The following is a 12,745-nucleotide window of genomic DNA, read 5'->3' on the forward strand; positions in this document are numbered from 1 at the left end:
TAAAGGCAACAGTAGTATACCGCTGTTCGAAATTTATAAATCGAGAAATAAAAACAAATCGGTTTACAAACTAAAACTGAGGGAAACGCATCAAATATAAGAGGAAAACTTCGACACAACAGAAATACATCATCAAAATGTAACAAACACAGAAACGAACTATTATATAACAATGGCAATTTTCCTGACTTGGTACAGGACATTTTTTTTTTTAAATGGTGGATTGAACCTGGTTTTGTGACATGCCATACCTTCCGCTTTAAATGGCAATGAAAAATTTAACATTAAAATGACAACGTTACCTGACAGGATTACAATACAAAATAAACAGCTGCGCCATGAGCGCATGATACGCCCGACGTCTTGTGTGGAAGTTTTATGCAATAATCATAAATAGTTTCTGAGAAAGTTTTAAGCAATAACGATATATTGTTTTTGAGACACGGCGGGACATGTGAAACCCCTAACCCTGTTTTTTTTCTTCGAAAAACTAAATATCACTAAAATAAAATTTTGAATCAAAACTAAAAAGTATACAGATCTTTAGATTAATATAACAAAGAAGTGTGTAAAGTTTTAAGCAATAATCATAAATTGTTTTTGAGATACGGCACAACATGTAAAAAAAAACCTCCCCCTTTTTTACAAAATACTCAATAACTCAAAAATGAAATTTTGAATCATCACCAAATAGTATACAGATCTTTAGATTAATTAAACAAAGACATGTGTAAAGTTTTAAGCAATAATCATAAATCGTTTATGAGATATGGTGCGACATGTAAAAAAACCCTCCCCCTTTTTTTACAAAATACTCAATAACTCAAAAATAAAATTTTGAATCATCACCAAAAAGTATACAGATATTAAGATTAATATAACTAAGAAGTGTTTAAAGTTTTAAGCCATAATCAAGAATCGTTTTTGAGATACGGTGCGACATGTGAAAAAAACACACCCCTGTTTTAGTTACAAAGTGCCGTAACTCAAAAAGTTTTAATCTTATTTTCACGAAAGAGTATACAGATCATTTGACCATCATAAGAAACAACTATGTTAAGTTTCATGAAATTTGGATAAGTCGTTCTCGAGTTACGGTGCGACATGTTTACGCCGGACAGACAGACGGACAGACGGACGGACAGACAGACGGACGGACACCGGACATTTGTATACCATAATACGTCCCGTCAAAATTTTGACGGGCGTATAAAAATGGGAGAAAATAAAGGACAGAGAAAAACACTAATAATAGCTAACAAAAAGTATCAGGGTTAAAATTTTATACGCCAGACGTGCGTTTCGTTACATTTTTACTTGCAGATGATACCATAGTTATTTTTTTTTTTAATCGAACTTTCGTGTCTCTACAGTACAAAAAGATCTCATGGGAAACTATGCTGGTAAAGGCATTCCACCCAGACAATTAAGCAAGGTCATCCCAGACACCAGATTAAAAAAACAATCTTATTTAACTACACGTTGTTCAACTACACATTAAAATACGTTAAATCAACTAAACTATTAATAATTTGATATGAACGTTCATGTAACTTTTATAATTGAATCGAAATCCTTGTCATGATCAATAGTTTTATCTGAAAAAATAAGAAATTAGATCTAGTGACATGTTGAATAACATATGTGTTAAAAATAGGATATGATGTGTCCCCGACATCCTTCTTCGATTCGATGTGTTGCCGACATCCTTTTTCCATTTTTAGCTCACCTGGCCAAAAGGCCAAGTGAGCTTTTCTCATCACTTGGCGTCCGGCGTCCGTCGTGGTCCGTCGTCGTCGTCGTCCGTCGTCGTCGTCCTGCGTTAACTTTTACAAAAATCTTCTCCTCTGAAACTACTGGGCCAAATTTGACCAAACTTGGCCACAATCATCATTGGGGTATCTAGTTTTAAAAAATGTGTCCGGTGCCCCGCCCAACCAACCAAGATGGCCGCCATGGCTAAAAATAGAACATAGGGGTTAAATGCAATTTTTGGCTTTTAACTCAAAAACCAAAGCATTTAGAGCAAATCTGCCATGGGCTAATATTGTTCATCAGGTCAAGATCTATCTGCCCTGAAATTTTCAGATGAATCGGACATTCCGTTGTTGGGTTGCTGCCCCTGAAATGGTAATTTTAAGGAAATTTTGCTGTTTTTGGTTATTATCTTGAATATTATTATAGATAGAGATAAACTGTACACAGCAATAATGTTCAGCAAAGTAAGATCTACAAATAAGTCAACATGACTAAAATGGTCAGTTGACCACTTTAGGAGTTATTGCCCTTTATAGTCAATCTTTAACCATTTTTCGTAAATCTTAGTAATCTTTTAGAAAAATCTTCTCCTCTGAAACTACTGGGCCAAATTCAACCAAACTCGGCCATAATTATCATTGGGGTATCTAGTTTAAAAATGTGTCCGGTGCCCCGCCCAACCAACTAAGATGGCCGCCATGGCTGGGTAAAATGCAGTTTTTGGCTTATAACTTAAAAACCAAAGCGTTTAGAGCAAATCTGACAGGGGTTAAATTGTTTATCAGGTCAAGATATATCTGCCCTGAAACTTTCAGATAAATCGGACAACCCGTTGTTGGGTTCCTGCCCCTGAATTGGTAATTTTAAGGAAATTTTACTGTTTTTGGTTATTATCTTGAAAATTATTATAGATAAAAATAAACTGTAAACAGCAATAATGTTCAGCAAAGTAAGATTTACAAATAAGTCAAATGACCGAAATGGTCAGTTGACCCATATAGGAGTTATTGCCCTTTATAGTCAATTTTTAACCATTTTTCGTAAATCTTAGTTATCTTTTACAAAAATCTTCTCCTCTGAAACTACTGGGCCAAATTTAACCAAACTTATCCACAATCATCTTTGGTGTATGTAGTTTAAAAAATGTGTCCGATGACCCGGCCATCCAACCAAGATGGCTGCCATGGCTAAAAATAGATCATAGGGGTAAAATGCAGTTTTTGGCTTATAACTCAAAAACCAAAGCGTTGAGAGCAAATCTGACAGGGGTTAAATTGTTTATCAGGTCAAGATCTATCTGCCCTGAAACTTTCAGATAAATCGGACCACCCGTTGTTGGGTTGCTGCCCCTGAATTGGTAATTTTAAGGAAATTTTACTGTTTTTGGTTATTATCTTGAAAATAATTATAGATAGAAATAAACTGTAAACAGCAATAATGTTCAGCAAAGTAAGATTTACAAATAAGTCAACATGACCGAAATGGTCAGTTGACCCATATAGGAGTTATTGCCCTTTATAGTCAATTTTTAACCATTTTTCGTAAATCTTAGTTATCTTTTACAAAAATCTTCTCCTCTGAAACTACTGGGCCAAATTAATTCAAACTTATCCTCAATCATCTTTGGGGTATTTAGTTTTAAAAATGTGTCCGATGACCCGGCCATCCAACCAAGATGGCTGCCATGGCTAAAAATAGAACATAGGGGTAAAATGCAGTTTTTTGCTTATAACTCAAAAACCAAAGCGTTTAGAGCAAATCTGACAGTGGTTAAATTGTTTATCAGGTCAAGATCTATCTGCCCCGAAATTTTCAGATGAATCAGACAACCCGTTGTTGGGTTGCTGCCCTGAATTGGTAATTTTAAGGAATTTTTGCTGTTTTTGGTTATTGTCTTGAATATTATTATAGATAGAGATAAACTGTAAACAGCAATAATGTTCAGCAAAGTAAGATTTACAAATAAGTCAACATGACCGAAATGGTCAATTGACCCCCTAAGGAGTTATTGTCCTTTATAGTCAATTTTCAACAATTTTTATAAAATTTGTAAATTTTTACTAACATTTTCCACTGAAACTACTGGGCCAAGTTCATAAGTAAGATGTACAAACACATCACCATCACCAAAAATACAATTTTGTCATGAATCCATCTGCTTCCTTTGTTAAATAGTCACATAGACCAAGGTGAGCGACACAGGCTCTTTAGAGCCTTTAGTTTAAAAAATAAGACGTTTTTCGACCATAATGACGGATATTTGTGAGTAACAAGTATTTTCCCGAGTACAATAAAGAATTCGGACATGTTCATTTGTTGATAAAGCAGGCGGTTCTTGATATTCAAGATGTTATGAAAATTTTTGCTGATATCCTGCATGTTTGACCTAATTCCTAAAACTGGTATCGAAGTGTTTGCAAAATTGAGATAACCAATAATTTTGAGTGATGGCTCATTTATTTTCCTACTTTATATAGTCTTTGATGGACTATTTTGTATAATCATAACCCTCATATAACTGGCATAATAAGTAAAATTCTTACCTTGAAGCGACAAGATGGTGGTCCAATTTAATCGCCAACACCCTGCGTGATGACGTAGATTCCCCCTTGAAGGACGCGAGTCGGGAAATATTCAGAGAACAAAGGCATATCTCCGTCAAAAAAGAGAAACTAAGAATATAAAAAGAAAATCGTATCTTTTGTCACAAATTTGTCATAGAGTTTCGCGTGTAAAATTTTTGGTTGTCTCTTATGATTTTGTCTACTGGAAATTATTTTTTAATTCGCTAATGTGTTTTCTGTTAACCAAATTTTAGTATGAGTGTTCTATTGGTCATGAAGATATTTGGGTATATGTAACATTTATTCAAAGAATTTTGCAACTGTATACAGCAGTAATAAAAATAACGATTTGAAAATATTTATTATTTTTCGATTATTTTAGTGTAAATGTCCGAATAGTTCTATTCATGGAATGATTTTTTTCTTCGAAACAATCTAATTTAAGAAATAATCCAAGTCTTAATATTCTTGTTTGTTTTTCTTTGAAAAATACACTATCTAGAGGCTATACTGAATGAGCTAGGATCGACCCCCGGGTTAATATGGTCCATTTTGATATTATTTTCTACCTTCATTGCAACCAGTTAAGTTATTCTCGAAGATCTGATATAACTAGGCACAGTTTATTAAAAAATCATTTTTTGTTTTTCAATATAATTGACAAACACACAAAACCTAATCAGCCATCGAGATGATCTCTGAAGAATTCTGACGATCATATTACCTGATTTAAATATGGATATGAATAGAAAGCGAACACGTGCAATTGGATTTTTCTAGGTCTGTTTGATTTCATATAATAGGTTAAACAATTATGTTAATCATCGTTTTTACCTGTATAATAATGAGTTTTGTAAATCGAATCATTCAAACAAATAGTTTCCTTTGGTTCACTTTCAGCGATGACATTCAATTACTTTTAAAAGCGGAACACGCCCAGTTTATACGTTACCCACCTCTAGCTAAGAGAATAAATAGAAGGCAACATGAATAAGAATCCAGTGCGGCCGAATTATATCATTGCAAGTGCAGCAATATCCCTAAGCTTTTCTTTATTATATAAAATTGAAATAACCTGGCGAATTATCATATCACTATATCTGTTTCGATAAAGATTGAGCAAAAACAAAATCGCATTATTTTGAATCTCGTAGACAATGCTCCTTTGAAACGTCAAACTCTATATCGGTATTATGTACCTTATGGATCATTCACCCCTACTTTTTTTTTTAACTTGGTTCAGCAGTTTCAGAGAAGATCTTTGAAAATCTGTACGGGAGACATGCAGACTGGTCAGTTCAGATAACAAAAATAATAAGATTTCGAATTTGACGCTGTATGTTGTTGTGTGAAATTACAGATTGGTAATAAGACGTTTTCTAGAAGGTTTTTATAATACAATATATTTCAATGGCTCAAAATTTCTGCATTGACCAATCAAGAGCATTCTTTCGGTCCGTATTTAGAATATTTTACCTGCACAGGTAAATATGTTTACAACACCTGTACATGTGCATATACTACTTAAGTGTAATTCTGTTGATTCAAAATAGTAAAATGAATGTACACAACACACGATATAAGTGAAATTTACGATCAGATGTATAACGACTATAAAGCTTGTAGAAAACAAATTAGTGTTTTGATTAAAAATCGGTTATACGTATATCGGCAAATAAATCAATGACTTAAAGATTGTCAACAGCTGAGACAGGTAAATAGCAGTTCAATATCTACTATGATTAATAACAATTGGAATACCTGGATCGTTACTATAAGATGTCATTACGTATAAGATTGCTGTTTAATTTTCCTACGTATAAAGTGCTCGCTGTTTCCATTATTTCTATAATTGTCGGAGTAGCTAGTATATCTCTCTCTGTAATTGGACTTGTTAACCAGATATGGGGACATTACGTTGCCACCGGGATATGGAGCGGTTCTGTGATTGCAATCTCTGGATTCTTTGGAATAGCTTCCGCACAAACGCGAGGAGTATGTGTTGTAAAGACATTTATGATGTTCTCTATGTTCTCATGTCTGGCTTCGTTCGGTGTGATAGCCTTGTCCGTTGGTGGACTTATATATGGTAGTAAATTTTATCTAGAAACAGTCAACCGCCACCCGAATACTCGACTAATTCACGGCATGTTACTGGGAACAGGGACATTACAAACTATCTTATCACTAATCTGTTCAATAATTTGTATCAAACATGTCTGTTGTCGCCCGAAACCTAAACACCCTCCTGTATCCCAGGAAGAGGGACAAATCAGGGACGAATTTCGTAGGGGTACTGACAGAGGAAGCCAATCAAGCTCTGCTCCTTTAATGTCAAAATCTAAAAAAAGACGTAAGCAGAAGTCAAGTGGTGGTATATATGTCTCTGGTGAACAGCCATCAACTTCCGGTGAACATTTGGATTCTGCTGAGCATCATTCCAGAGAAAGGAAACGAGATGATAAAAAGCGAAACAAGGGTCTCAAGTCTTCGCAAAGAAGTAACAATCGTTCGACAGAGGATGACAGGCAATATTCGTCAGATAGAGAAAGGCGTCATTCGTCGGAGAGGGAAAAACGTCACTCATCAGACCGAGAACGACGTCTTTCGTCAGACAAAGACCGTCGAGAAAGAAGTCAACGAGCCTCCGTTCGACAACATAGTCCTGATAGGTATGCGAATAAACCAGATACAAACGAAGAATTAGTAAATGAAGGCTTGGTAGAACAAGCGTGTGCTAATACAGTTACCGCTAATCGCGAATGTCTTGCTAACAATGGTGACAGTTTTGAGCTAATTAGTAACGACATGGAAGGCTTGCCTCCGTACGAGGAGGTTATTAGGGACGATGGTATACACGATTCTTTTATCCCAATTTCAATAACGGATGCAGACTTTGAAGGTCATGAATGCATTTCCTTGTCTTCACATGGCAATGTTTCACCTTCGAACGAATTCACCGAAGTTAAGCAGGTAGATGCGGAACAGGAAGCGCTACTCTGTCTTTCGGCCGCATTACAGTCGCCGGTTATCTCAAACAATTCAGGAATCTCGGATCTACTTTCGGATCATATAATAAACGGATGTAACTTGAGCAGTTTGTCCGAGAATAGCATCATGGGATCGGATAACAGGTTGTCGACTGCACTGGTTATTCAGGACGAACTAGACGACAAAGAAGATACCGAAAATGATAATCAAGACTTGTCATTTACAGAAAAACAAGCGTTATTGCAGAAATACCATACTGTTGATCCAGATCCGCAGGGTGTTATGTATAAAGAATTTTCTCGTGGTTCTGATTTTATAAAAGAAACTATTGTCACAAAGCCAAAAAGATCTAAAAGCTTTCAACAAACTCGAGAGCGTGATTTTGCCCGAGGGAAATCCGTTTCTACCCGTCAGCTTAGTTGTGATACTGAAAAGAGTATCGATTGTTCTGATAAACCCGACAGTTTTAGATCTGCTAGTAAAAGTTTTTCGAGAACCTCATCAGTGCCGGGAAAACCTCCACCAAAGCCCCCGAGAACAAGTTCGTTGAGACAACACAATTTAGAAAGCAAAGAGAGGCCTAAAAGTGCAACATTACCCTACTCTCAGTTTGCAATAATGAAAATCCTTGATGAAGGAAAACCTGACACTACTGAAATAAAACAACCTGTAGACACCGTTACCGCCTCCAATGTGTCAGAACCTACAAGGGAGGAATTTAGGGAGAAGAAAACCTTTGACATTAGTAAAATCCAACCCCCGAAATTCCGTTACCCTCGTGCAAAACTCACAGACGAAACTTTTAAAGAACCAATAAATACTAACGCTGAGGCGAAGTCTATAAAGCCTCTGATGGAAATCTCAAAACAGTTCTCTGTGAAAAACGAGCATGGAACGAAAGAACGTTCATATAATTTCCCTAAGCCATCTTATACGGTTGCTTCGACGCCATATTTGCCGAGTTTAGATAAGATCAGGAACTCTAAAGTTGACGATGGACAACATCCTTATACGAACAAGAATAAAGATCGAGAATCATTAAGTTTATCACTATCACCTTCATCAAACGCCAAGGAAACTCTGAAATCCCCTCTAAAGTCACCCACAGACTATAGTGTAGTACCTCTTAAGGAGATATTGTTAAAAGGACAAAGTACAAATAAAAACATAACAAGTCCGTCAAACGAAAGAGAGCATTCTAGTACCTCAGATGCAAGTTCCGAAGAGTCGTCTGTTCATGAAGTAGCAGACGATAATGCAGCACGTGCGGATATAAATCATGAACATGATCGTGACAGTCAGAATTTGTCGGACACGGAAGGTAAACCAATGTATAGTTTCTTATTATGATTTTTTTTTATATAGTTTTATGAAATTCTACAATCTAAATGAGAAATATTTATATTTGTATTATATAGAATTTAATTAGTTGCAACCTAATGTTTTCTATCATCTTCAATTTTGGTTTTCTTAGGGAACAACCATTTACTTTAATAAAAAAAAAAGGGGGGGGATAAAAAAAATTCTTATCTCCAATATGATGAAAATAAATATTGTGGTTAAGCAGATGACAATAAAACAACATTTTGTATTCATATTTCCCCACACCTTCCAGTGTTATTTAAAAAAAAATAATTTGATTGGGAATTTGTCGAAAAACGTAAAAATAATGTTCGCTTATTAACCATACCCCTTTTCCTCTTTGAAGGTAAATGGTTGCTCCCTTATATACAATTACAATTAGCAGTGTATAGTATCAACAATGGCTTACAGGCTTTCATTATTTTTTTTGTCCTCTACATCTGAAAAGATAAGCATACACCCCTTACCAGTTCTGGTAATAGTTCTCTCAGTTTGGTCACATTGACCTATAAGATATGCTATTGCTTTAGTATCTTCATTTTGTTACATTTACACAAATAGGTTTATTAATTTAGCAGAAACAATAATGATTATTACTGGTATTATAGAGGGATAGTATCTCGACCCATCTTCGCTAGCAAAGGGTTACGATACACTCCCCTCCTCTGACGGTGACCTCGACCATATTATCGACTACATTATCGTGGTCTTGTCATTTTCGCGAAACTCTGTGTGACTTTGTTTTACGGTTTTATAAAACCAAGAATAAGCCAGTCAGAAACCTATAGCTATATATAACAGAACAGTTTATATGTAGCGTATAGCGCAACAGTCAATGCGTAATATGCCAGTAGACATGGTGACATCGGTCTTTAGACACGCTGCACTTTTTCTGCTGACTTTTCATTTAATAATTTATGCTTTTTGTAGACAGGAACTTATTTTTGTTTATGATTTTGATTCTATCTCGATATGATGGATAAATATGTGCGCGTCTTAGAACAAACAATATTGTGCAGTACGTATGCAGATATAAATTTTTCAATTGAATGTCATTCACAGGATAATTTTAAATCGTTTTGTAGTATTTTTTCAATCATGCTTATTATGCCTTTATTAAATGTTCCCGTTTTAGTAAGGCTATTGGAATTGTCTGTGTGACTGTCGCGCAAATTATGATAAATTAAGACGAACTTATTATAATTGGGATTGGTTAGGCCAAATACACATATTTGTGTGGTTCCAGTTACCCTACCTACCCTATTTTTGTCGAGCCTGTGACTTTTGTGCAGAAAGCTCGATATAGGGATAGTGATCCGGCGGCGGCGGCGTAAGCTAACTTCCTAAAAGCTTTATATTTTAGAAGGTGGAAGACCTGGATGCTTCATACTTTGTTTATGGATGCCTCATATTACGAAGTTTCCGTCAGTCACATGTCCAATGTCCTTGGCCTCATTTCATGGTTCAGTAACTACTTGAAAATAAAGTTGGTTTTTTTTAATGTTAAATACTCTCTTGGTATGTGCGTACCTTGCAAGGTCATCATGTCCGTCAGACAGTTTTCAGTTGACCTCGACCTCATTTCACGGATCAGTGAACAGGGTTAAGTTTTGGTGGTCAAGTCCATATCTCAGATACTATAATCAATAGGACTAGTATATTCGGTGTATGGAAGGACTGTAAGGTGTACATGTCCAACTGGCAGGTAATCATCTGAACTTGACCTCATTTTCATGGTTCAGTGGTTATCGTTAAGTTTTTGTGTTTTGGTCTGTTTTTCTTATACTGTATGCAATAGCGGGTCTACTATATTTGGTATATGGAATGATTGTAGGGTGTACATGTCTGGCTGGCAGTTGTCATGTGACCTTAACCTCATTTTCATGGTTCAGTGGTCAAAGTTAAGTTTTTGAGTTTTTTTCTTTTTTCTACTACTAAATGCAATAGGTCAACTATATTTGGTGTATTGACATATCTTTATGTCAGTCGTGTAGGTTTTATTTAACCTTGACTTCTTTTTCACGTCTCATTGCTCAATGTTAAGTTTTTGTGTTTTGGTCTGTTTTTCTATAGGCACAATAGGTCAACTATATTTGTTGTTTGGAAGGATTGTTAGCTGTACATGCCTGCCTTGCATGGTTCATCTGACCTTGACCTCATTTTCATGGTTCATTGGTCAATTTTTAGTTTTATTGGTTAATGTTAAGTTTATGTGACAGTTGTAATAAAGCTTTATATTAAGAACTATCAGCATAATATCAATGATTAGTAAAGAAGGCGAGTCATTTCAGCGTGTGCACTCTTGTTTAGTCTTAATAATAGCATATTCTAATTTTTTTTTGTTTTTCATTTAGGACTGTTAAAATCAGAATTGTGCTCCCATGTACTCAATGTGAAAATAATATCTACTACCTACCTACACTCACTTTTTAGATGTAACTGGAACCACACGTACTATTTTATTTGGCCTTAACTATTTTTTTTATATGGACAACTATTTCTTTTCAATTCTTGAATATTATTAGTCCATGTACTTGCTTCATTTAAAGACTTGGTATATAGTTTAAGAAGTGAATATATGCCACTGTATTTAAATTCAATGCCTTTTTCGCGAAGTACAGAAGCAGTATTTTTTCAACTTTACTCAGGAACATATATATATATATATATATTGTCCCCAGCTTTACTCAAGTACATCCATATATTTTGGAAATATTTCATAGGTCAGTTTTACCATGTTTACTAATATGTTGTTCTTCTTTTTTTAGTCTTGTTCATTTCCTACTCTAGTGTATTTATGTATTTATTTGTATTATGTACGTGCTATTGTTTACTTTATGTCTCTTGTTGGTGATGTACTTTAATATAAATCATGTTTTGTATTCTTTTGCTGCTCTATGAAAGATCTTTTACATGACTGTGTTTTGTATTAGCAATTGCTTTTTATGCCCCACTTACGATAGTAGAGGGGCATTATGTTTTCTGGTCTGTGCGTCTGTTCGTCCGTTCGTTCGTCCGTTCGTTCTTCCGTCCGTTCGTTCGTCCGTCTGTCCCGCTTCAGGTTAAAGTTTTTGGTTAAGGTAGTTTTTGATGAAGTTGAAGTCCAATCGACTTCAAACTTAGTATACATGTTCCCTATGATATGATCTTTTTAATTTTAATGCCAAATTAGAGGGTTTATCCCAATTTCACGGTCCACTGAACATAGAAAATGATAGTGCGAGTGGGGCATTCGTGTGCTGGGGACACATTCTTGTTTTATTAATAAAGTAGACCAGCATGTGTTTATAACACAGATAAGCGATATTGTTAGGTAACGGTACTTTTATTTTGCAAAACTGATAAAGATGAACCGTTTTTGGGGAAGCCTGGTCAAGGTTAAGGACATAAATATATTATTTTTATAAGATAAAGTAGCAAATGAGTTTATGTAATTATTATGTAATCGAACTTCTCAATAACCAGACCAATATTATTTACACAAAAAAAACCCCAAAAACTTCAAATATATTTGTTATTTATTTGATATATATATAATATTTTTGTTTATTTAGTTTAGTTGTGCACTTGCGTAAGAACCAGATCGACAAGGAGGTCTTTCTAAAGTGTGTTTATAAGGGGAAGTTTTATGTTTTTGGATCAATCAATTTTTGGCAAAATGAATGAATGAAAAAGAAAATAAGAATTCGAAAGAGAATACTGACTAACTCCTAGACTATTAGACTATACAATAACTTTTCAGTCTACTTGTACACGTTTTTGTTTCTTGTTTATCATTTATATTACTATTAGCATTAAAGTTCAGCGAGGCTGATTTTATTTAGTGATTATCCCCTCCATTAAAAAACAAACCAACAACAACAAAACCATTTACACCGTCAAATCAACATCAACTGTGTTTTTTTTTAATTATTGCAATTATGTACGCTGTCATTATATTGTTATTTTCACCAGTATAAAAAAATTATATCTGTTGTATTTTTTTCGGCTTGATATCACGTTCTGTTTATTGTTATAAGGTGCTATCTTTTTGTTAACAATGCAACCCTAATAAATATTTATGAAATGTT

General features: G+C 34.8%; 1 protein-coding gene across 1 annotated transcript; it reads left to right on the forward strand.

Annotated features, from left to right (window-relative positions):
* The first annotated feature begins 5,804 nt into the window (after positions 1-5,804).
* On the forward strand, positions 5,805-12,745 carry LOC139487426 (TRAF3-interacting protein 1-like). Its single transcript, XM_071272189.1, has one exon. The coding sequence runs from the start codon at positions 6,102-6,104 to the stop codon at positions 8,661-8,663; it is 2,562 nt and encodes an 853-aa protein (XP_071128290.1). The 5' UTR covers positions 5,805-6,101; the 3' UTR covers positions 8,664-12,745.

Source organism: Mytilus edulis, chromosome 9 (assembly GCF_963676685.1).
Source record: "Mytilus edulis chromosome 9, xbMytEdul2.2, whole genome shotgun sequence".
Lineage (NCBI taxonomy): Eukaryota > Metazoa > Mollusca > Bivalvia > Mytilida > Mytilidae > Mytilus > Mytilus edulis.

What these genes read in the sequence shown, in the direction of transcription:
- LOC139487426 (XM_071272189.1), top strand. Translation starts at nt 6,102, where the DNA reads ATGTCATTACGTATAAGATTGCTGTTTAATTTTCCTACGTATAAAGTG.